Source organism: Lolium perenne, chromosome 1 (genome assembly GCF_019359855.2).
Source record: "Lolium perenne isolate Kyuss_39 chromosome 1, Kyuss_2.0, whole genome shotgun sequence".
NCBI lineage: Eukaryota > Viridiplantae > Streptophyta > Magnoliopsida > Poales > Poaceae > Lolium > Lolium perenne.
In genome coordinates this window covers 209,478,344-209,504,695 of record NC_067244.2, presented here as the reverse complement: position 1 = coordinate 209,504,695, position 26,352 = coordinate 209,478,344, and the positions used below count along the sequence as shown (strand labels likewise).

The window sequence follows — 26,352 nt, the reverse complement described above, 5'->3', positions numbered from 1 at the left end:
TAGTTGTGTTCAGGGTGGAAGAATACAATGATGATAAGACAGAGAGAGCCCGTGAAAGTACTGCTAAGTTTAAGCTTAGTATTGAAGAGTTGGAAATGCTTATTGAATCTTGTTGCATGCAGAGGGCGTGATGAAAATTTATTTTGTGTACGTTCCGTCTCCTATTATTTACTACTTGTGATTGGCCTAATTGGGAGTCTCGAAAACTTGAGTTTTCATGATAAAATGTGTGCTAATATCAGCTTCATGTTGGATTTTGTTTATGGTTTGTCAGCAGGACACTGCCATTTTGTACAGTTTAATTTCACTAGGAAGGCTTAAGCTTGCCCATCTTTGATTTTAGTGTTGTTAGCTTCTCAACGCTGATAGATTGGAAAGAAATATCCCATGGAACTTGCATTTGTATTGTCAAATTAATTGGTGCACAACAAAGTTAATTTTATGATTATAATTAAGCCAATTTTCTTTTAGTTTATTATTTTGGAATCGGTAACTCAACATGAGCACTTTACCTTTAATAATAGGATCGGTAACGCTTTCATAAATAAACTCCGACTGGAGATGTAGCCAAAGGTGGATTTGACTTGTCTTTTCAGGGTTTTAGAATGGAATCAGGTATGCATTGTATAGTAACATAAAAAGGAATAAAATAGGGGAATGTCTTTAAATACTCAGAGATAGTGTACTGATGTTGTGCGATTTTATTAACGAAAATTCGTAAGTTAATTAGTTATTGCAGCATGAAGTAGCTGCAAGTAGCAAAGGATCAGCGGCGGTAGATGGGGATTTTATCTGCTGGACACACTTCGGGTGACCGAAACTTGGAGGTAACATGCACCCGTCCATTTTGTAGGAATGATACTTTGGATACATCATGCTTATTACCTGATCCTATGAAAATACATAGAGATACTTTGGAGAAGCTCTATACTTCTATTTTGTAGATACCTGGTACAAACCGTACAAGGGGTGTTTTATGACACTGCAACTACAAATACACGTAGGCATGGGCTTGAAAAAACTTGTGTTAAATAATTGAGATTTCTTGATGAAATGATATGAATACCAGTAATGGGATTTTCAAGGTGAGTTATGATTCATGGATGGAAAATGGAAATGACAAGTGCATACCAGCTTCATGGATGGTGGTTCAGCTCGGCTGCAGCTGAAGATTGATTGAAGGCAGTATTTCATGAATATGAAATCCTTATGTGTATTTGTAATTGCAGTGCGCCCCTTGACCACCTTACTGTAATGAAAATTGGGATGATTTCCAAGCTATTCAAAATATACCAGGAGTTTATGCTTAGAAATAGATTGTGAATTAGCGATACACTACACCGTGGTCCTAGCTTGTGACTTTTGATCATCTTCCAGCACCTTGAGCTCTTCAGAAGGTAAGGCAACAAATATGTGTATTATTTCTTATTTTTCCTCCAAGCCATTGTTTTTAGAGAGATGGCTATTATTTTGAAGATCAGGTGAAAAACATCTGGTTGTCAAGGTCCATATGAATGTAATTGGCTTGGCAATAAGATGATAAGAGAATAAAAGTGATGAATATTTGTGCACCGCCAAAACATTCCCTGTGAAACATTTTGTTTAGAAATACCGCCAATTTGTAGTGCTAGAAAATAGCCTTTTGTTAAGTATCTAATTTTCTTTTTTTACTGTAGAAATGAATGGAGTGGAAACACAAAGAAAAATCTTATTGGGTTGTGGAATATATTGTGGGTTTTTTTTCGGAGACATGAATTTTTGCATGTATTGTATTGACATGTTACAAGGAATAATAGTGGCCCACCCTTTCATGGATTCGCTGCATTTTAGATTTGTTTTAGATTTGTATAGTAAGTTGTAAATGCACGTGGTGCTTTTGTTCTTAGCTGCATATGCTCCCTTTATTTAAAATGCATTTTAAAAATATTAAAAAAATATCAAAATAAAATATTACCGTAGATCTTAACATCACGCGTGTTTATGAAGCCACTTCAGGAAAAAGCGAGTTGTTATGTCTCTTGTGCAAAAGTGATAAAATCAGTGGTCAAATAAGGTTTTTTACTAGGTTTTTTTTTGCATAGGTCACAAAAATTATCATTTTACTATGAAACTATAAGTGGTGACATAGAATGTGGAGATATATGGGTTAAATTTTTTCTCCAATTTTTTAAATATTTGATTTTTTTTTGGATAAAAGGAGCATATGCATCTGGGATCAAAAGTGCATTTCCAGTTGTAAATTATATATTGCATTGATAAATAAAATTTGAGAACAGTGGCAACGCACGGGCATTAGTACTAGTGGTATAGTAAAATTCTCATAGAAGCCAGTAGAGCCACGGGCCTTGTTCTTTCGGTTAGAGCCCCGCGGGCCTTGTTCTTTTATTTTTATGGAAAGGCCGTCGTTGGGCCATCGATACGGGACAAGCAGCTCATCTCCATGGGCCTGTAATGTGGAAGATTACGATCATGACGTATATCCTTGATCCCTTTCCTGATCCTTTTTATACACGGAGGTTGAGCAAAACTGCAGTGTTCCGTCATCCATGGTGCGCTCAACATCTACAGACTACAGTCGATCGCACGGGTCGAGACTTGGAGTGAACATACATCCGATGCGTTCGCCCTGCAGGACTGAACTAATAACGAGAAGCATGCATCTTGCGTGCATCCCGCATGCTCACGTACGAACGTGAGCGTAGTGGAGTACTACTGGACTATCGAGTGTTTCTTGTAGATCTATGTGTTGTGCCTTCATATAGGGGTTTCTTATTTGAGCTTGTCGACGTGTACGTGGACACGTTTAGAGTAAAAGTCTAACAGACAACAAAGCGCCGAAGAGGTTTGGTCTGGGAAGACATATCCATGCTCAGTTGCTCACGAGACGGAATCCCAAGATTCGGACCACTGCACTCTCGAATCAGATCAGCAGGTGCGAACGGCCATCCGGATTGGGCTTAAACCGGGCTATTTCTGGCAGGCTTGGGCTTCCCGCATTGCCACCCATTTGCAATTTCAAAAGCTTCTCACGGGTTCTAGCGCCGCCTGTGAAGTCCCTGACAGTGACAGGAGGTGCTGGCAACAGTGGCCAGCGCCAAATTGCAAGCTGAAGCAGCGATGCGCCGTTCCTTGCACGCCAAGCTGTTGCAAGGCCCATGGCTGGCCATGGCAATCACAGCACTCGCCACTCATCAGAAAAGCCGCGTGCACGCCACCACCAAACTGTTAACGAGTACGCATGCAAGACATGCACATGGACGTCCGATGATAGCCAAGGTGAGCGATCAACCGGTGGAGCTCCGGATCCGTCCATGGCGGGTAGCCAAGGTGGGGGGCGAGTGTCGACCGGTGCCCCACTTTGATACGAGCCAACTTGCAGCGTAACCGACAGCAGCTCGATCTTGCTGGCAAAACAGCACCGCGCGCTCATGGCATGGTTGACCTCACACTCTCACAGCACTGCACCCGTCCAGCCTCTCAATCGCCATCGGAAACAAATTACAACTCAGAAACCACATCGTCCTCACGCAGGGCCATGTCACTTTGTTAATCACTATAGCGTTACATATATAGGCCACGCCCTCGACTATACAAGGAAGGAGGCGGGCCCAATAATCAATACAAAGATATGTATCGCTATACATAACTACAGAAGATACACATCCGGATATACAAGGATATGTATCTCAACACCCCCGTAGTCGAAGCGTCGCCTGGTCGAACGCATAGACTGGATCGAAACTCCTCAAATGATGCCGTAGGGAGACCCTTGGTCATGATATCCGCAAATTGTTGGGAGGTGGGCACATGAAGTACTCAAATGTGTCCAATGGCCACCTGTTCCCGAACAAAGTGGATGTCCAGCTCAATATGCTTGGTGCGGCGATGGTGGACCGGGTTGGCGGAGAGGTAGACGGCGGAGACATTGTCGCAATAGACCACGGTGGCTTTGGCAACAGGACATGAGAGCTCAATGAGGAGTTGCCGCAGCCAAGAGACCTCGGCAACCGCGTTAGCAACAGCCCGGTACTCTGCTTCGGCGCTGGAGCGAGAGACCGTGGGTTGTCGCTTAGACGACCAGGAGATGAGCGAAGGTCCGAAGTAGACGCAGTAGCCAGACGTGGAGCGACGCGTGTCGGGGCAGCCTGCCCAATCGGCATCCGAGTAGGCGACGGTGTCCGTGGCGGTGGAGGCGTGGAGGGAGAGGCCGAAGTCCATGGTGCCACGAATGTAGCGGAGGATCCGCTTGACCGCAGCCCAATGAGGATCCCGCGGAGCATGCATGTGAAGGCACACCTGCTGGACAGCATACTGCAGCTCGGGGCGGGTCAAGGTGAGATACTGCAGGGCACCGACGATGGAGCGATAAAATGACGCATCCGTGGCCAACGAACCATCCGTGGCAGAGAGCTTGGACTTCGTGTCGACAGGCGTGGCCGTGGGTTTGCAATTAAGCATACCGGCGCGGTCCAGGAGCTCGTGGGCTTACTTGCGCTGATGAAGTAAGAAGCCGTCGGTGCGACGTACGACCTCGATGCCGAGGAAGTAGTGCAGGGGCCCCAAGTCCTTGAGGGCAAACTCAGCGCGAAGACGCTCGGTGATTTGTCGCAGGAGGTCCGTGGAGCTGGCCGTCAAGATGATGTCGTCGACGTAGAGCAGCAGGTACGCGGTGGTGGCACCATTGTTGTACACAAACAACGAAGCATCAGAGTGGGTGGAGCGGAAGCCGAGTTGGTGAAGAAACGCTGCGATGCGCTGGTACCAGGCGCGTGGGGCCTGCTTGAGCCCGTATAACGAGCGCGAGAGCAGGCACACATGGTCGGGGTGGGCGCTGTCGATGAAACCCGTGGGCTGCTGGCAGAAGACCTGCTCCACGAGATGGCCGTGAAGAAAGACGTTGGAGACGTCCATCTGGTGCACGGGCCACGCACGGGAGACCGCGAGCTGAAGGACGGTGCGGATCGTCCCGGGCTTGACAACCGGGGCGAAGGTGTCAGTGAAGTCGATGCCGGCACGCTGGCGAAAGCCACGAACCACCCACCGCGCCTTGTGACGGTCGAGAGTACCGTCCGGACGGAACTTGTGCTTGAAGACCCACTTCCCGGTGATGATGTTGGCGTGAGGGGGTCGGGGAACAAGCGTCCATGTCTGGTTCCGCTGCAGGGCGTCGAACTCGTCCTGCATGGCCGCAATCCACTGCGGATCGCGGAGAGCAGCCCGGGCAGAGGCGGGCAGGGGCGATGGCGTGGATGCTGAAGGCGCGGAAGTCGACGCGGTGCAGACGTACTCGTCCGAGGGGTACCGCGTTCTCGGGACGCGAATCCCTGCATGTGCGCGTGTGAGGGGCCCCGTGGCCGGCGGCGGAGGAGGCGGCGGCGGAGCCGGAGGCGAGGCGTCGCCCGGCGAGGACGGTGCGGCGCCCGAGCTGAGGCTCGAGGGCGACGCAAGCGGCGTCGAGGCGGATGAACCCGACGAAGGGGCGTCGCCCGGCGAAGACGGCGCGGCGCCCGAGCTGAGGCTCGAGGGCGACGCAAGCGGCATCGAGGCGGGCGTCGGCGCAGGTGTCAGCGCGGGTGTTGGCGTGGGGTCACCCGAGACATGGCTCGAGGGTGACCTAGAGGGTGGCGAGGCAGCGCCCGAGACTGAGCTCAAGGGCGCGGCGGAGAACGACGAGGCAGTGCCCGAGTCCGAGCTTGAGTGTACTGCAGCCGGCGGACGTGCAGGGGGTCGACGCCGGGGACCATCAGTAGTCGAAGGAGGAGTGGCGACCACCTGTCTCTGTGCAAAAGGAAAGCAATGCTCATCAAAATACACATGCCGGGAAGTGATGACGCGGTGAGAAACCGGATCATAGCAGCGGTAGCCTTTGGTGTTAGCCGGGTAACCGAGAAAAACACACGGAACGGAACGAGGGGCGAGTTTATGAGGAGTGGTGGCGGCGATACTAGGATAACAACGACAACCGAAAATCCGAAGACCGTCGTAGGATGGAGGGGAACCGTAAAGGAGGTGATGAGGTGCATAGTTCCAACGGGGACGACACAGACGAAGGTTGACAAGGAGGGTGGTGGTGGCTAAGGTGTCAGGCCAAAAGGTGGGGGGAACATGGCTGTGGAATAGGAGTGTGCGGACGCAGTCGTTGAGGGTGCGGAGGATACGCTCGGCGCGGTCGTTTTGTTGGGACGTGTATGGACAGGTTAGATGGAAAATAGTGCCGTGAGAGGAGAGTAGGGTGCGGACGGCGACATTGTCAAACTCTTTTCCGTTGTCAGTTTGTAGGGCGTGGATGGGGCGACCGAACTGGGTGGAAACATAGGCGTAGAAGGCTGTGAGAGTGGTGGCGACATCGGACTTTTTACGGAGGGGAAACGTCCACACAAAATGAGAAAAATCATCAAGAATAACTAGGTAATAAAGAAGACCAGAATTACTCGGGATTGGAGAGGTCCATACATCACTATGAATTAACTCAAAAGGAAAAGACGCAATAGTGGAAGACTGACTAAAAGGAAGACGAACGTGTTTACCAAGACGACACGCTTCACAACTATGTGAAGACTGTTTAGTAGATGAAAACGAAAAACCCCTCATTATTTGGTAAAGCGTGTTGGCACTGGGATGTCCAAGACGAGCATGCCAAAGATCAACGCCTGCGGAGAGAGCACGAGGTGCGGCACCGGGGGTGGAAGGCGACATCACCGGATACAAATCGCCGGGGCTCTCACATCGATGGAGGTCAAAGACTAAATTCTGAATAAGCTGGGGAGACACAAGGACATTATTGAGAGACAGTGGTTTAGAAGTAGATGGAAAATTAGCAGAACCAATGTGAGAAATAGGAAGACCGGCGCCGTTACCGACAATGATGCGAGACTCGGTGGAAGTGGGAAAGGAATGGGAAAGGTTACCCGGGTGAGCGGCCATGTGAGACGAGGCGCCCGTGTCCATAAACCAGTTGCCGCCACCGGCGTAAGAGCCAGGTGCGGGCGCGGCGTGGTAGGCCGGGGCATAGGACGGCGGCGTGGCGGTGAAGGCGGGGGCGTAGGGCGGTGTCGTGGTGAAGTGCACCTGGTGAGTCGGCGGGCGCGGCACCGGCATGTTGTAGGCGTGGATGAGCCCCGTCCATGGGTTGTAGGCGAAGGGGTTGCTGTCGTTGGAGACCGACGACATGATGACGCGAGCGGGGGATGGCGACGGCGCGGGGTTGGGGAGGGAGGCGCGGCGGCGGCTGCAGGTGCGGCGGCGGCGCGGCGTGATGAGGGGCACACGCGGCGGCGACACAAGGGCGGCGGCGCTAGGGTTGGAGGGTGGGGCGGCGCGCGCGGGGAGAGAGGGGCGCGGCGGCTAGGTTAGGAACGGTAGGTGTCTGATACCATGTAGAGAGGGATGCAACTCACAATGTATTGATTAGGTGCATATGACGTTACATATATAGGCCACGTCCTCGACTATACAAGGAAGAAGGCGGGCCCAATAATCAATACAAAGATATGTATCGCTATACATAACTACAGAAGATACACATCCGGATATACAAGAATATGTATCTCAACAACTATGTGTCCTAATACTACCAGTACTTCGTCAAAAGTAAATCAGACATCAACAAAACAGCATGTCTACCTCCTTTATCGAAAACAAAAAAAAAGTACCTGTACACACAGCCCATGCGCTCGAAATAGAGCAGCTTCGAAAACCCTATGCCCACCCTGTCTAGGTTCTTTCGACTGGCGGTCCTCGAACCAACGAAAGACTGCAGTGTTTAATTAACTGATTGTCTCACTAGACCCCCCCCCCACCCCCCCCCTCCCCCCCAGCTATTATTCAATCCCTCGCTGCTGCACTATGCTTAGGCTGGCCATAGTGCTAGTATCATAGGTAGTATCATGCATACTAGGCCCACAAAAATGATGATGTGGCATGTAATTAAGGAGGAGAGATAAGGTTAGAGTAACATAGGTGGATACTGTATCATAGCGCACGTTACGAGAAAAGTACATGTTAAATAGATCATGTACATAGATTTACATTGGGATTCAACAAAACAATAAATTTAGAAGTTTATGATACTACTCTATAATATCACCCACTATATAGGTAGTATCATAGGCAAGTATCATATGCATAGTATATGATACTATGCACTATGACCAGCCTTAGACTACTCATAGTGGGAGTAACATAGGTTGTAATATCACACATCTCAAGGTATTTTGGTGACATGACATATCAATAAATGAAGAAAGAGAGTGAGGTGGTAACTAGCTATGTTACCATAACATCACACACCCAAGACATGATGAGTCTACAACAGTAATAAATGACACAATGCATGACACCACATATAAATTACTACCCACTATAGAGGTAGTAGTAACTTAAACTAGTAACATGACATATGTTACTACTCTAAGTTACTCTCCACTATGACCAGCTTTACGGAGTACCTCGTCTCGGTCCCCCACGCAGATGGTGTTCTTTGACAAGAAAATTGGCCGCTGGATGGGCCAATAGCTAAACCCGCTGGGCACGACTAGTATGAACTGTCATGCCAAAGCACAACATCCAGGTGCAGCCAGACAGATACTACCTAGGAGCAAACTCTCTTTTCACTTTGTTGGCGCCCACCCTGTTGCCATACACACTTGTCTTTGCTACACCCATCAGCCCATCGCCACCAACCAGAACATATACTCTCTTCGACTATAATATCGAAGATTTGTTAAATTCGGATCTATCTATACACTAAAGAGTGTCTAGATACTAAGATACATTTAAATTTAGATAAATTTAAGATATCCTTAAATGGACAGAGGTAGTGCGTAAGTTTCATGGACAGAGGCACCAAGCGAAAGAACAAATGTAGTTAGTCGATTGTCTTACATATACACATTTCATCCTTTGCTTGAAACATTATCATTGGTACATATTTGCTGAATTTTCAAGTACCCATACATATTAATTTAGATAGTTTAAGACATTTTTTATGGGGCCGAGGGAGCAGTAGAAGAAGATGATCTTCACAGGTTCCAAAATGTAGATGTTCTTTGTAGCTGCGCAGTAAGGGCATCTCCAACGAAGCGACGCAAACGGATGTTGAGCTACCGTTTGCGTCTGTGGAGACGAAAATGCCTCTGGGTTTTGCTCCAGCGCGGCGACGCAAACCGGTCCATCCGCAGCGACGCAAACCTGGCCCAAATATGCGCTAGGTTTGCGTCTCCGCGGACGCTGCGCGGTTGCGGAAAGTGACCGTGTTGGATGCATCCGGGCCTGGTAGGCAGTGACTCGGTAACCAAAATATTCCTTCATTAATATTGATTGGCCAAAAGGATCATCTTTACGAGTGGTTAGTTGAGTTAACCTAAAATTACAACGAGCGTACTTACTCGCCGTCGCGCGACCTACCACGGTCGGGGTTACCCGCAGTCGCGCTGCCTACTACTGGCCGCCGGAGGGGCCGGCACCGTCGTCGAAGCGCGATAGCTTCACACACTCCTTGCGTCGTGCACGCCAGCGATCAGACACCTCATCCTGCCGCCTACGGTGTTCGAGGGCCTCGGCCAGAGAGGATTCCCACATGACTCTCTTGGACAGAGAGGAGGCCACCTCTGCCGCCGCCACCTCCTCCGCCTGGGCCGCCTCCGCCGTCTGCAACACCGCCATATGGGCGTGGTAGTGCGCCATGTCCCTAGCCTCCGCTGCCATCGCTTCGTCCCTGGCGGCGATGGTGTCCGCCAGCTCACAGTTCTCCTGCTCGATCCGCGCGGGAGAAGGGCCCCACCGCCCGAGCGAATCCAGGTCGGAGCACACGTACCCCTGAGCCATGGCGACCGCATAGCTGTGGGCTTCCTCCTCCGATGCCCAAGCCTGACGGCGCAGGGCGTCCCCAGCTAGGGTCTCGAAGGGCGCGAGCAGAACCTGCTGGTCGCCGGTGCATTCGAAGTGGCTGGTGCATAGGCGGTGGCGGCGATGTCGTGGATGACGGCGTCCGCTGGTGGGGCCACCGGTAGGGCCGCCATCGCCGCTCGTGCCTCCGCGAGCGCCGCCCTGGCGTCGGCGATTTCTGCCCTGGCCACCGAAAGGCGTGGAGACCCTTGCGCAGGCTCTGATGCCTCCGCCTCCGCAACCTCCACCGCCTCCAGGTCCAACTGCTCGGCCTGAAACGCGTCGGCAACTAGCTGCTGGTCCTCCTCTGGGTGGGCTTGGCGGCACATATGAACAACCTGATCCCAGCTAAGGTTGTGTTCGGCCATGGAGGGATGTTAGGGTTTAGCTTGAGGTGTGCCCGTCACCCCCACCAGTGTCCACCATATATAGCCACGAAGGGTCGGGAAACGGTGTTGCCACGCAAGTCATTTCCGCACGCGCGAAACGCCGGCGAAACGCGCCAATGTGTTGGGCAAGCACGGGAACGACCGTTGTCACGCGGGAACTGGTAATCGCGGTGGCAGGTGATACGTCTCCGACGTATCGATAATTTCTTATGTTCCATGCCACATTATTGATGTTATCTACATGTTTTATGCACACTTTATGTCATATTCGTGCATTTTCTGGAACTAACCTATTAACAAGATGCCGAAGTGCCGATTCTTTGTTTCTGCTGTTTTTGGTTTCAGAAATCCTAGTAAGGAAATATTCTCGGAATTGGACGAAATCAACGCCCAGGGGCCTATTTTTCCACGAAGCTTCCAGAAGTCCGAAGACGAAACGAAGTGGGGCCACAGGGTGCCCAAACCCTAGGGCGGCGCGGCCCCCCCCTTGGCCGCGCTGCCCTGTCATCTGGGGCCCCTGTGCCCCCTCCTGACTTGCCCTTCCGCCTACTTAAAGCCTCCGTGACGAAACCCCCAGTACCGAGAGCCACGATACGGAAAACCTTCCAGAGACGCCGCCAACGCCGATCCCATCTCGGGGGATCCAGGAGATTGCCTCCGGCACCCTGCCGGAGAGGGGAATCATCTCCCGGAGGACTCTACGCCGCCATGGTCGCCTCCGGTGTGATGAGTGAGTAGTCTACCCCTGGACTATGGGTCCATAGCAGTAGCTAGATGGTTGTCTTCTCCCCATTGTGCTATCATTGTCGGATCTTGTGAGCTGCTTAACATGATCAAGATCATCTATCTGTAATTCTATATGTTGCGTTTGTTGGGATCCGATGAATAGAGAATACTTGTTATGTTGATTATCAAAGTTATATCTATGTGTTGTTTATGATCTTGCATGCTTTCCGTTACTAGTAGATGCTCTGGCCAAGTAGATGCTTGTAACTCCAAGAGGGAGTACTTATGCTCGATAGTGGGTTCATGCCTGCATTGACACCGACAAAGGATGTGAAAGTTCTAAGGTTGTGTTGTCTGTTGCCACTAGGGATAAAACATTGATGCTATGTCTAAGGATGTAGTTGTTGATTACATTACGCACCATACTTAATGCAATTGTACGTTGCTTTGCAACTTAATACCGGAGGGGTTCGGATGATAACCTGAAGGTGGACTTTTTAGGCATAGATGCAGTTGGATGACGGTCTATGTACTTTGTCGTAATGCCCAATTAAATCTCACTATAATCATCATGATATGTATGTGCATGGTCATGCTCTCTTTATTTGTCAATTGCCCAACTGTAATTTGTTCACCCAACATGCTGTTTGTCTTATGGGAGAGACACCTCTAGTGAACTGTGGACCCCGGTCCAATTCTCTTTACTGAAATACAATCTACTGCAATACTTGTTCTACTGTTTTCTGCAAACAATCATCTTCCACACAATACGGTTAATCCTTTGTTACAGCAAGCCGGTGAGATTGACAACCTCACTGTTTCGTTGGGGCAAAGTACTTTGGTTGTGTTGTGCAGGTTCCACGTTGGCGCCGGAATCCCTGGTGTTGCGCCGCACTACATCCCGCCGCCATCAACCTTCGACGTGCTTCTTGACTCCTACTGGTTCGATAAACCTTGGTTTCTTACTGAGGGAAACTTGCTGCTGTACGCATCACACCTTCCACTTGGGGTTCCCAACGAGCGTGTGCTTTACGCGTCATCAGCAGGCCTCGACGGGACGTTAAACCGCCATTAACGACCTTAATGATGTCTCCACTAAAAAAATGCGTCTGCACCGCTGGGGATACCCCATACGCAAACGGTCATCCTGGCCGCATGGCTTCCGCGGGCCGACGGAAACGAACACAACCGGAGATTTTGGACAGCCGAAATGCGTCGGCCCGTTGGAGATGCCCTAATACCATTTATAGTTCCATTCAAACATGCATGCAACGACCATTGCAGCTACACTATTGGGCAAAACTTGACATTTCACATCTTGGCTGTTGATCCTCTACATCATATTCTCTGCAAAGCAACCGATCAATGTCACATTCAAAGGACCCATGGAAGAGTGCCCACAATCCGCACATCCCTATATGCCAATGATACCGCTATTTTCATGGCTCCAATTAAGGATGATATCAACTTCCTTGCATCCACTTTCCTTCGTATGAGATGGTTGGAACGAGTGGAAGGACGAGGCAAAACCTTGGGCCGGCCTTGGCACCCCTTGCACCACACTTGACAAGGATCTTTTTTGCGACAGCTACTAAGGTCACCATAGGTGATGGGAAGAAAGCAAGCTTTTGGGAGGACCCTTGGCTAAATGGAAGGCGACCCAAATACATTGCTCCTCTCATATATAAGTATCGAAATGAAAAATTGCACCATCAACAAAGCTCTAGATGATGACTTTTGGACCACTAATGTCAACACTCAAGATGGTCTCTCGCTAGACCACATTGTGCAATTTGCCAATGTTTGGGAGATGACTCATGTGATACATTTGGACCTTAGCACATCGGATTCAATCCTTTGTAAGCTAACCAAAGATGGTTGCTACTCTTCTAAGTCGGCTTACACCATGCAGTTCTTTGGACACGCGAAATCTTGCATGCCTTACTTGGGTTGGAAGCCATGGGCTGCACCGAAATGCAAAATCTTTGATTGGTTGATCATCCAAAATAGAGTTTGGATGTCGGATAGGCTCCAAAAGAGAGGATGGACATATTCTGGAAGATGCAAGCTTTGTAATCAAGTTCAAGAATCCACCTCTCATCTTCTTTTCAAATGTTGGTTCACCAATCGAATGTGGTCAAGTGTGAAGAATTGGCTAGGCCTACAAGACGTTAATCCAACAAATTGGAATGCCATGAGGAATGTAAAGGAGTGGTGGAATGAGGAGATTCACAAGCAAGGACAATCAAAGAAGGCCATGTGTCACTTGCAATGTTGGTCTCATGGGAAATTTGGAAGGAAAAAAATGCTCGTGTTTTTCGGAACAATGCCTCCACCTTGAGTATGTTGGTGACCAACATAAAAGATGAAGCCCCCCATATGGAGCCTAGCCAGGGCTAAGGCCTTGAGTGATGTCATGCCACGAGAGTAGGCTTATGTTTTGAGCTTGACCTTGTACCAAGTCTTGGTTTGTAAGACTTCTAAAATTTCTTCTTAATCAATGAAAATGGCAAGTCTTTTGCCTTGTTTCAAAAAAAAAACTTGATTTTCTGTGCCTCAAAATCATAGTAAAGCAGCACTTGCCTAGCGTCTTGGTGTTTTTGACAAAAATTGAAAAAAAATGGTTTTAAGAAAATGAAGTATTTTTTGCCCGGCATTGAAATTCTATGGTTTTATAGTACTTTATTTTTAGAAAACTTTGTTGCCAAACTACCCCTAACCGTATCATGGCCAAGTTACCACTTGTAGTATTGGTACATTAGCTTAAGCTAGGCGACCTGATTAACACGAATTTGTAGCACTCAGGAACCGGTGTGCCTTTCTTTTGAATAAAACTGAAATTTATTCTATTAGGTTTCCAAAAGATCAAAAAATTTGGAATACATATACATGTCTCGGTATGTCCATATGAAGTTTTGGAAGAAAACTCATTACGGTTATAGAAAAAAAATTCTGGCAATATAAGGAGTTACATACGAGTATTTTTGTCAGAAATTTTCCACTTTTATATTTCCCAAAAATACAACATATTTGCTAACAAAACTTCCGGTATACACTCTCGATGTATAGATACGTAAATATATAGTTTTGGGAAGACTTTTTGCAAGACCAAAAGTGCTAACTTAAGAATTTTCCAAAAAATGGGATTACTGGTGCTCAAGAGCACCGATGATTTTTCGAGCCGATTACTAATTTGTTTTCATTCGCGTTACATGTGAAAAAACATGTGCATGACTAGCAGTGCACGTCCTTGGACATTATACTGAACGTGGCTGACGCCTTGCCTGTGAGTAAGATGTTTTCTTAAGATCGGTTTAATTTAGTATTTTCTTAGTTTCATATTACTTGCCACTCATTTTAGATGTATCTAAATACATTTTATGCATAGATATATTTGAATCTACGATAATTAGTATGAAATGGGACGGAGGAGAATTAAGTGTAAATGCATATTGGAGAATCGGTTGCAGGCAGATGAACCAACATGCGCGGGTACAAAGCATGTCGAGCGACATTTGCAAGGTGGTTGTGTGTTCACGTTGGGTGCACTCGTGTGGTTGCCTGGTTGGCATGATACATTGCCAAACGGCAGCTAATTCCACAAAGCTTTCAGCAGCAGGCACCACCATCCTGATGTGGTTACATTATTGAAACGAATATGAGGGGGCTTGGTGGGTGAACGACAGTGGACGGAAGAGTTACGTGCTAACAAAAAAAGATGATGAAAATGTCGCCGTCGGCAGACGAAGCCCCTGTGATTAATCGGCAGCGGAAAACGTCGGCCGGTCGCAACTTGCAAGTGAAGTGGGCGCAACCAGTGGCAAAGGTTGCTGTAGGAAGGAGGATCCAGGCAGGACGATGATTTGTTAGGTTTAATATTTAATACCAAGCTAAGAAGTATTCCCATCGTTCCAAAATACTCTACATTCTAGATCTAAAATTTGTTCTAAAATACTCTACATTTTAGCCTTTGGTCAACAAGAATATGGAAAACAAAGTGGTCATCCTTTATCTATTGGATGTCACTATTTCTAATATAGCTTGAATTGATTGTTTACACATTTAAGTAGTACCAATAAATACAATACTAATTTATCTGATTTTTCCTAGAATGTAGAGTAAAAGAGAACAGAGGGAGTACTCCACTTGCGCGGCTGAGATCAAGAATGCATGCTAAACACTCTAGGACTCTAGGGTTTTCTTGTGGGGGCGTGGGGGCGTGGGCTTGGGGCTGACGTGGATGTCGGAGGGGTAGGTCTAGATGTTTTGCCTTCGCTATGTTGCGTTGATGTTTTTCAGTATTGGCTTTGGTCGTCGACACGTGTGGGGGTGCGGCCTCAAGGTGGCATGGCGTGCCTGTGAGTTGTCCAACTATTTTGTCAACTTAATTGATTAAAGGGTTTGTTTAGAATGCAAAAAAAAAAACTATTGCTCACTCTACTTGCGCTCGTTGATTTTCAACAGACTCGTGTGGTTTGCATGAGGCAAGGTTCACATGGGCGATATAAAAAATCGGAAGATTGCGACGGGTCAAGTGACATCGCACAAGAATAATGAGAGCCCAACCTGCCATTGCACATAAGTCGGCCCATCAAAGGTCAAATTATGTAATTGCTTTTTGATGTTGCATGGTCGGGAAACATTTCAATGTACATCACACGCAAAAGTAGGTGATTCACGTCGAAGATTATCGCACTCATCTAACGAATAAACCCTAACTCATCAAGACGAGAGAAGTCTCGGTTTCTCCGGGTTTTAGTTTTAAGCGTGAATTTTTTTTCCCCACATTTTCATATGCAAATGCATAAATTTTATATCTACCGCTCACATGGTCCTTAATGCTGGGATGTTACAAAAATCCTTCACAAAATAGTGAGTGGATAAGAATCTAACAAGTTGCCACTGCCTTTGAATCATTTGACTTTGTTTTCAACCTTCGTTTGGCGCTTGTTGTTCTTGGCCACACAGATAACTTGTCTATATCTTTGTGAAAGACTAATCAAGATATTGTCAATGTGATGGTGCACGCTTGTTGGATTGGTAAAGGATAAAATGCAATATATGAGGTCTCATGGATGAAAAGGATTTTTTGTGAAGGTGACATTGTAATGCAAGAAAAATGGCATTGAAGTTCCTTCACCGGAGAAAAATAATGTGGCTCATAAAAGATCACATCGGTATTACGAAATACAAACAAATGATGGTCATTATAGAAGAGAATTGTATCTTGCTGTTGTTGATCAAATTATTCAAGAACTTGATAGTCGTTTTTAAAAAAAAAAATCACTAGGGGGGGGGGGGGAATTAATCCCCACCTGAATCTTTATATATCAGAAGGCCCAAAATTGCAAGCATGAGTTTTTACAAGGCGACGTATCCAGGCGAAGCACATCAAAAGAGGAGGGGGAAGGGGGAAGCTAAGCGTCCCTGATGGCAAGCCGCAAGAGCCAGTCCCCCACGTCGCCCTGGCGAGCTGCCGGGAGACGGTGCAACCAGAGTGCGGCATCCTCACGGTAGCGGCGGCGGAGCATATGGAGAGAGGGTGTCTCCCTGTTGAAAACAACACTGTTGCGATGCTTCCACGGCTGCCAGCAACAGAGCAAGATGAAGGTGGAGGCGGAGCCAACAGGAATCCCCGGCCAGCAAGTGTCGGAGAGGATGTTGCTGATTGCAAAGTCAGCGTCGAAAGGGCCCCGACAGAGGCCCAGAAGCGCTGCGCAAAGGGGCAACCGATGACTAGGTGCTGCACCGTCTCCATCGTGGCGAGGCAAAGGGGGCAGCCACACTCATCCGCACAGTGTATATTCTTGCGGAAGAGGGAGTCCCTGGTCTGAATCCTGCGCAGGGAGAGGGCAGGGAGAGGAGCCAGTCAAAGAATTTTACTCGGGAAGGCGCCCAGCTCTCCCAGTTGAAAGAAGCAGCCTCAGCACGGACACCCCGAAGCAGACGAGCTTGTAGAGATCGGCAGAGCGCAGCCGCCCATCAGGCGCCGTGCAGCGCGTGAGCACGCGGGTGTCGCACCCCGGGGAAAGGGCGACGTCGGTGATGGCCTCAAGCAGGAGGGAGCGCTGGCGAGCGGCCGTCGCGGTGAGCCGGTGGATATTCGTTTTGATGAGGTTAACATGGAGTTTCTTATTTGCATGTATGGTTTTAAATCCCGTGAATTCATTTGTTTATGACGCACAAAAGGTAACGCGACATTCTACCCCAATGCAGGGCCGGTCCATACATATTCAGGGCACTGGGGCGAGACAACAAAAAGGGCCCTTGTCGACAAAAAAAAAAAAACTTCATGATGCATTATATTTCAAAAGCAACACAATACATAACATATATCGATGGTCCTTAAATTACAAAATTTGCACCACAGATTATACAATTGTAACATTCCAGAGAACTACATAATGATAGCAAGAATACAATATAGCTCTACAAACGATGGATCTTCTAAGTGCCATAAAGAGACAATCATTTCATCAACTAACCTGCAAAACAAATGATCTTGCCATAACTGATTGCTAGTTGCAACTTAAATCTTTTGCGCTGCCAGGTGAAAGATGCTAATGAATGAGAAATTACATCAGTTTCTATCCACTTCAGTCTGCTATGTTATTCACCAGAATAAAAATCCTAAAAAGGTTCCTGCATAAGACATAGTATAACTACTTTAGCACTGGTTTATTATGGAGTAGCGTATACTATGATCATCAGATTTTGGAGAACTTACAAAAGTTTGTATTCTCCTAAATCTGCAATGTTCTTCATTCCATGTCTCCAAACTAATTTGCAAAAAAAGTCAATACAGAGAACAAAAGCACCTGGATGTGGGCATATGGATGAGGTCCAATTATCGATGAAGATTTCATGATCTGCAGCCTGCAAAACTCAGCACGAAGACAAAGAGGAAGATCGCCGGGGCTACATTGGCTCATTTCCCGTCCCCTCTTCTTCTCTAGATTTGGGCTATATGCTCACGCTCAGATCCTATGGGACCTTGAATAACAAGAACATGCCTAAGAAGAGAAGAAGGAGAATGAAATCAGAGCCAGGAAGTCGTGCTATTTAAGTAGTTTGAGCCACAAGAGAGAGATGGAGACGTACTCAGCCTTGATGCGGCCTTGTTCTTGAGGATGGAAAGAGAGGCAGCGATTGGGGAACCAAATACAAATGGAAAACGCTCACGTTCCCCCGGGGGAACAGCTCTCTAATCCTCCCACCTGAGGCTCGTTGGATCGTTTCGATCGAACCGTTCACGTTGCGCCACGTCGTAGTCTTATCCGAGCGCCGGACCGCGTCTCTCCCGACCGCGCCGCAACCGACCGCCCTCATTATTGCGTCTCTCCGCGAGCCCTTAATCACGCTCTCGCGCGAGGTGCCGGAGGAAGCGAGCGGCGCTGTGGAGCGGTTCCGGGAGATTCAACCGCCGCCGACGACGATTTCCCTCCGCCTACTGGTGCGCACGGCGGCGCCAAGCTTCGTAGTAGAGGTTCGTCGTCCTCTCGTGCTCCTCTCATGGAACCCTAGACCCCGTTCCCCGCCATTCGCTCGATTTCTCACCTCCTAGCTATGTAGGTTCATCGGCGCCGATCTCCTCCTCCGCGTCGGGTTCTTCTTCGTTGCCGATCTCTTCGGGTGAGTAGCTTCCCCTCTCATCTCTTATTCCTTTCTGCTGCTTATGGATGCGCCTTATGGATGTCCTCCTGCTTGATCTGAATCATATTTCCCCCCACACCACACCCCTCACTAATGGAATTTCCTTCATATTTCTGGCATTTCTGGCATAGTATTGAAGGTAGAAGGCGCCCTGATCTATTGGTAGACAAGGAAGGAAGAAACTTCCACTTTTGCTACAGATGGATGTGAGTATTTCCACTGAAATATCAGGATGTACTAGGAGATGTTCCTTTTATTCTACCAGCAGATGTTCATGTGTTGTTAGTTATTTGTTTATGTAGCATTTTATAGTGTGCTCATGGATCCATTGCAGCATTTTTGTGTTTGTTTATGGTAGTTTGTACCAAACTTTTGTTCCTTTGTGTTTATATCTGTCCATGTCCATGTGCATCATTTTTTGTTAAATGTATGTGTATTGCTACATTATTCCATTTTTTTGCTTCATTTGTTTTTTGATATACAACTTGTTTTTTGTTCATTTTTTGTTGTTTCAGGTTTCCAAAAAAGCTGGGAAGCAACCTATGCCTAGTGCAGAGGATCAAGCTAAGTGGACTTCGAAAGACCGTTTTGCTGCGAAGCGTCTACGTGATGTTGCAGATGAGTTGAAGCCTGAGAAAAGAGCTATTATTGAGCAGAAGAGTGCCTTTAGTTCATTACTAAATGTTGCACCATTCAACATACCGAATGAGCTCATAGACTATGTTGCGCAACATATCACACCGTCTCTCCGTGAGTTCAGAGTTGGGAAGAAGCGGATTGTTTTCACCAGAGATATGATTACCAAGGTGTTTGGTATACGCTCAGGGCAAACCCCAGTTGTTGAACTCAAAAAGTTTGAACAAAGTGCCCTTCGAGATGTTTACAGGGGTTCTAATCCTAGACCTGACATCCCTACCACCATCAAGGTCCTGAAAGGTTGTGAAGATACTGATGAGGATACTATAGTTAGGTCCTGGGACCTCCTATGTATGGCTACTGTTGTTGATCCGAAGAGCAGCAATCATGTTGGTATGGACTACTTAGGTAGCATGCTTCATCCATCTAGAACCCATGAATATGCCTGGGATGAGTACATCCTGGAGCAGTTGATGAAAGAGGTTAAGAAGATGCAGAAGAAAAGGTTAAAGACTCCTTCTCTTAAGAAAGGGAATCACAAGTTTGAGTTTTGGATCTCTGGCCCATTTGCTGCTCTTGGTGTATGTTTTCATTCCGACAACTTGTTTCACTTCCTGCACTTAATTCTACAAGCATAGTTTTGGTTGCTCACGTACTGTTGACTGTTTTTCTCTTTATTTTATTTTTGCAGATAATCTATTTGGACCATCTTCAGTTTCCTCCCAGCAGTCATGTCATAGACTATTCACTGCCAAGAGTTTGTCATGTCAAATGCAGTGATTTTTTTTTGCAGTTCAATGTGACCTTTCCAAGTTGTTTCTTCACAACACCAAGGTTTTTGGTAGGAGACCGGTAAGGAAGTAACCTGCATTTCCATGGTTTTTTTGTTATTTTCTTACTTGCTTCAATTAGGATTCTTATCATGTTTTTCCTTGTTCTTTTCTTTTTTGTTATGTGTGTAGTTCCTCGATATAAGTGAAACACCATATGCAAATGTACTACCTGGACGTGCCGAGGGAGCTCCTGTTGAACCTGAAGTGAACCCTTCAGCCTCACTAAATGATTGGCTTGTTTTCCCTAGCAGCCAGGAACTTGAGGTATTGTTCATGCTGCAATCTTATTTTATTGTTGCTACTTTAGTGTTACATCTTTGCTACCTTCATGCACTTTTGGTTGCTACTGATCTGTACTTGCTAATTATAGATTATCTTTTTGTTTTTTGGTGCTGTAAATTTTGTATCTGTTTTTATGCTCCAATACTTTATATGAACTGCTACAATACTTAATATGAACTGCTCATATATCATTTTGCTACATTCAAATGATTATGTTTTTCAGGTTCCAGACCGTTATAAGCATTTGCATGAGAAACACAAGACCTTGTTTGCTGCTGAATTTGATATAGCAAACAAGAATTATGTTGCTGGTGTCAAGCGTATGCAGTCTCAAAGGATGGCTGCTCTCCTTTGTGATGTTGATGCTGCATCGCATACACAAGAAGGTCCAAGTGTTACATTCCAAAGTATGCATGGAGATGTAAACACTGATCTAGGAGAGGATGTTTCTGCAGATGATGATGAGCAGTCTGACAAGGAGGACTCTAGTGAGGAGGAGTCTAAGGGTGCTGATATTGCTGTGGATGATCCAGAAGAGGATGGTTCTGCAGATGATGATGATGATATTCCTACGGCTTACTCAGAAGATTGTGATTTTGAGCTTGCACCAAGAGATTCTGATGTTCCATCACACCGCGCTGCACCGGATGTTCCACAGCCAGCTATTATTAGAGACTCCTCTTTCCCATCTGAGGATGCTCGTGAACATCAATCTGTTGATAGCCCTGCGAGATCTCCGGTCCTAGATGATGCTGCTAAGCGTTGTAGGGAAATTGCAATTGCCAAGGCCCCTGATGCACCCCCTTTTGACCTTTTTGAGCCTGGCACCCCTGAATGGGAGGACTTTAATAACATCACCGTTTTAGTACCTGATGCGGTTGGTGGCTCTGCTGTAGGGATTCCTGCTGCATGCAGTGCTGCTGATGCTTCTTTAGCTACGAAGGATGTTGATTTTGGTCTTGCTGCCAAGTTGCCTGCTCAAAATATGTCTGCTCCAGAGATTCCTAGTGCTGAGAGCCCTCCTACTCAGAGTTGTGTTGCGAAGATGCCTCTTCCAGAGAGCTCTGCTCATGAGAGTCCTGCTGGAGAGTTGCCTAGTGCTGATATGCTTAGTATGTTTTTCTTCCATTTTGCTTTATTTTACTTTTCATTCTTTTTGTGACCTTTTTTTGTGCTGCTGCATTAGTGCTTTATAGTTGCAACATTAGGGTACTTCATGTGGTACTTTAGTACATCACTTGTGCTACTTAGCATAGACTTCCTTTTACCCTTATTTCTGTTCATTTTTTATAGCACCACACTAGTGCTTATATAGTTGCTACATTACTGTACTTTAGTAGCTACTTTAGTACATCAATGGTGCTACTTAACATACACTGCTTCATTCCTTCTTTTTTGGTTCATTTTTATAGTGCTACACTAGTGCTTTTATATTTGCTACATTAGGGTACTTTAGTAGCTACTTTAGTACATCAATGGTGCTACTCCTGGGGTTTTTGAGCATTGTTTTTTTTGCTACCTTTAACATAGACTGTGCTCTTTATTTTCTCACATTTTATTTGTTTCCTTTATTCTTTGTAGTGATTGTTGTTCCTACACCCGCTGATATCCCCACCGCTGTCCATGCTGCTATACCTGCTGATATCCCCGCTGACATCCCCACCGCTGTCCATGCTGATGCTGATACCCCTGCTGATATCCCCGCTGCTATTCCCGCTGCTGTCATTGCTGATGATGCTATCCCTGCTGATATCCCCGCTGCTATTCCCGATGCTGTCATTGCAGATGCTATCGCTGCCGATATCCCCGCTGCTATCCCCGCTGCTATCATTGGTGCTATCCCTGCTGATATCCCCGCTGCTATTCCTGATGTTATTCCCGCTGCAGTAGATGTCATTGCTGAGCCTGTCACTCCTGTTCATCCAAAGTCCACAGGTTTTGTAGCAGTCAATTAAAACGCTTCTTTTCTTTTTCCATTTTTGTTTTTGTTCTTAACAACATTTTTTGTTCTTTTCTGTGTAGGTGCCACAGTCGCTGAGACATCTTCAGGCAAGAACATTTCAGCTTCTTCTGGTCCTGAAACACATGATAGGAAGAATAGGCATAAAAGGGCAGCAAAAGGGCCAGCTGACAGCACTCCTCCAAAGATGAAGAAGATTAAGGTCTCTCAAGATACACGTGACATCTATGATAAGTTTATTTGTCATGGTCGTAAGCTTAAGAGGCAGCCAAAGGACCGTGCTTTGTGAGTTTTTCTATACCTTTTTGCTCTGTTTTTTTTTATTTTCTGATGTGTTTTCAATTTGTTTTCCCTAATTACTTTCTTTTTTTCTGCATTTGCAGTCCTGAGTTTGTGAGGATTGGACGCTACTATTGCTCATACAAGAGTTTCCTGGATTCTCTTAAGCCATGCCATTACCTAAGCAGTGAGGTTATGAATGTGTGGATTGAGAAGTTCAACCGTGAAGCAAAAATTATTGGTGACAATAATCCAAGGGCCAAGAAGAAGTTTGCCTTTACCCAGCTTATGGTGGTGAGCAAAACCATATCATGCTCCCTCTGTATTTTTTACCTTCCTAAACATGTAACTAGTTTCTAGTATCACCATTTTTTCCTTCATATGTAGGACAAGTTGATTGTTGATCCAGCAGCATTTGAGATAGAAGGTTGTTTGAAAGAGTTCAAGACTCTCAACTCAAAGTTCAAGCTATTAAAAGATGATCTTGTATGTTTTCATGTATATATTCATACATTTGTTATTTGCTGCATTTTCATCTTGTGTTACCTTTTCGAATGACTTTTTTTTTGTAGTTGTACTTCCCAATTGTGAAGAACAATCACTGGGCCGTGCCCTGCATAAACTTGTGTTTAAAGAAGTTCCACATTTTTGATTCAATGAGAAGTGCAAAGGATGGTAGCTTGCTGGAACAATTTGCTACCAATCTGGTTAGTTTTAGGTTATTACATGTTTAAATATCTTACATCTGTAGCAAACCTAATTTTCTTTTTTGTATCTTGTTTATGTAGTTCATAAACTTAAACAAGCTTCTCATTGAGTGCAATTTAACAAGATTCAATCAGGATGATTTCACCCTAGCTGACATTGAACACCCACAGCAAACAACATTGTAAGTGTGCGTTTATACCTTTTAATGTTGCTACAATAGTGTTTTCCCTATGCTACATTACTGTATATCTGCTGCTACTTTAGTGCAAACTTCAGTATCCTTATACCAACACCTTTTTTAATGCAGGTTTGATTGTGGGTTCTTTGTACAACTTTTCATGGAGAACTTTGACTCAAAAGTGATGGCTCAGTTTGATAACAATGCTATCCCAGATCATAGGAGACTTGTAGCAGCTTCTCTCATTGAGAACAGGGACAATGGGCAGGATGCCGTCGAAAAGTTGATGGAAGATGAGTTGATGAAAAGGAAGAAATACCCTGCTTAGTTTTAGTTCGCACAGTAGCCTATAATTTTGTGTCGTTTGTGGCACTGCTAGCTTCATAAACTATGTAGTTGAAAGTGTTGGCCACAACATGTTTCGATGTTTGTCTCGCACCTTTTGTAACCGCTCAAGACGGTGCTTTCCATGTACTGAGATTAAATGATATAAGCTACTGCATTGGGATCTGTTTTGTACTGAAGTGTTTTATGAAAATTGTTTTTTTGTGTTCAATTACTCTGCGCTATCATAATTGTTCTTTTGCTACTTGTTCCACAGTTTGATAATCTTCCTCGCAACAAGCTGTCCATTTTCCTGGCAACATGCTGTCCATTTTTCAGTTAAATCTGGATGATCCATTGCATCTTCTCATTTAGCTACATTAATAACCTCCCTATGCTACTTTTATTGCCCACTTATGCTACTATTGCCACAACCATCTGCTACACCTTTTATTTATTTTTGCTACATTAATTTTGAACGTTTGCTACTATTGCCACAACCATCTCCTACTCATCAGCATTACCATGAATTGTAACACAATAATAAATATATCACAAATGTATCTGCTACTCATCAACTTAACAACTTCCATTATTACTTTTGTATCACAAATATATATGCTACACAGTCAAATAGGACAGTCAAATATATCTTATATTTTTACATGTGAACTATTGTACAACTGAAATTGAACTTTTTTCATGTTGACATATAGAAAAAATAGTAGTTACAAGTTTCCTGAATTCAAGTAACATATACTCAATTATGTCATCTATACTGTCTTCTCCGGTTGAGAGTCTTTTGCATCTTTAAATTGCTTTGCAAGTACCATATACTCGCATTCCTTCAAGTTGTGTCCTTCTTCATTGCAAAATGGGCATTTCTTCTTTCTATATTGTCTTTTTGGTTTTGGCTCTTTCATAACCTTTGGCTCCTCAGCTTTTTTCTTTCTCTTCTTATTAGCTTCATCCCTTAGCTCAACTAGTGGCTTCCTTCTTTGCTCCTTCTCTTTTGGACGACCTTTGGGCTTTACTCTGGTTGGGTTACGAAGATTGCTGTTTGAAGGTGTATCGTGTGCTACTGGCTGCTCTTGCTGCTGCTGGTTTAGGTTGCTACCATGTTGCTGCTGTTCATGATGAACATTTGATGATCTTGGATCTGTAGCATCCCCATGTTCTTCTCCCTGACCTTGCTGCCCAGCTACTCTAGCTCTATGCATTGCAGCAACAACCTCCTTTGCCTCATCAACCATGTCTAACACTATTGCATATGTGTCATCAGCAATACAGGAATCTGCTGCCAAACTATTCAGTTTTCTGCAAAGGGAGTTGTACTTCAAAGTGTTGTTCACCGGAACACCAAACTTGCCACCAGTTGATCCTGGATCAGGCACATGTGTTGTTGCTGCCATTGACCAGCGATGGAGCATGTACTTTTCTGGAATGCTTCGTACATTCATGTGAACTATCACCCTTATGATATGAGGGCATATCAGTCCACACATCTCAAATTGGTTGCAGCCACATGTGTATGTTTCTTCCTCTAACCCAACTTGTACTCTGTATGTTCTGACGTCAAGTCCGGGGTTTGGGACAAGATCAAAACACAACTCTTCTAGCTCTGTTCGAAGCGGATAAAATCCAGTTGACATTTGCAGCATCTTCTGGAACCTGTCAAACACTTCTCTTGTGTAGAACAGCACTGCTTGCTTTTCAATGCTCCAGCTGCATTAATTTGTTTGTAGCAAATACAATTAGGAAATGTTAAACAATTTTCTATAGTATTTTTAAACTGCAGTGAATTACTGGACACTAAGAACTTGCTACATTTTTCTAAGATGCTGCAATTGGTCTCAATAGATATTTTTCTAAGTTGCTGCAATTGGTCTCAATAGATATAAATTGCTACAAGTAGTGCTATCTTCACTAACATGCTACAATACAAATTTTTGAAAAATTGCTGCAATTGTCTCACCTTCCCCAAAGTGGAGCGGTTGTAGTTTCCATTATGAAACCTGAGTTGTCTTCTCTATCAAGCATGAGGTTCTGGCATAATTCGTACTGTTGCACAAAATTGAATACTGATTCACCTGGTCGCACCAAGGTCTTGAAGTAAGAGTTCAGTCCTTCAGAGCGTCCTGTGGTACTTGTGAATGGAAAGAAGTTGTGCCTAAAATACACTGGTGCCCATGTCTTTCTGCTCCCCCACATGTTTTCCAAGTGTGTGTTGTCATTCATTTCATAGACTTGCAGCATATGCTGCCTGAAGGAGATATGCCCTAGAGGCAATAATAAAGTGGTTATTATTTATATCTTTATGTTTATGATAAATGTTTATATATCATGCTATAATTGTATTAACCGAAACATTAGTACATGTGTGATATGTAGACAACAAAAAGTCCCTAGTATGCCTCTTAAACTAGCTTGTTGATTAATGGATGATTAGTTTCATAATCATGAACATTGGATGTTATTAATAACAAGGTTATATCATTA

General features: G+C 45.6%; 1 protein-coding gene and 1 long non-coding RNA gene across 2 annotated transcripts; one reads left to right on the top strand and one right to left on the bottom strand.

Moving 5' to 3' along the window:
• The first annotated feature begins 23,487 nt into the window (after nt 1–23,487).
• Nucleotides 23,488–24,058, top strand: LOC139835059 (uncharacterized). Its single transcript, XR_011750802.1, has 2 exons — nt 23,488–23,532; nt 23,659–24,058. It is a non-coding gene; the product is annotated as an uncharacterized lncRNA (long non-coding RNA).
• Nucleotides 24,059–24,424: 366 nt separating this feature from the next.
• LOC139835054 (protein FAR1-RELATED SEQUENCE 5-like) lies at nt 24,425–26,108 on the bottom strand. The gene is made up of 2 exons (XM_071825037.1): nt 25,829–26,108; nt 24,425–25,578 (listed from the first exon to the last, which is right to left on the bottom strand). The coding sequence occupies exons 1-2, from the start codon at nt 26,089–26,091 to the stop codon at nt 24,627–24,629; spliced, it is 1,215 nt and encodes a 404-aa protein (XP_071681138.1). The 5' UTR covers nt 26,092–26,108; the 3' UTR covers nt 24,425–24,626.
• Between the last annotated feature and the right edge of the window lie 244 nt (nt 26,109–26,352).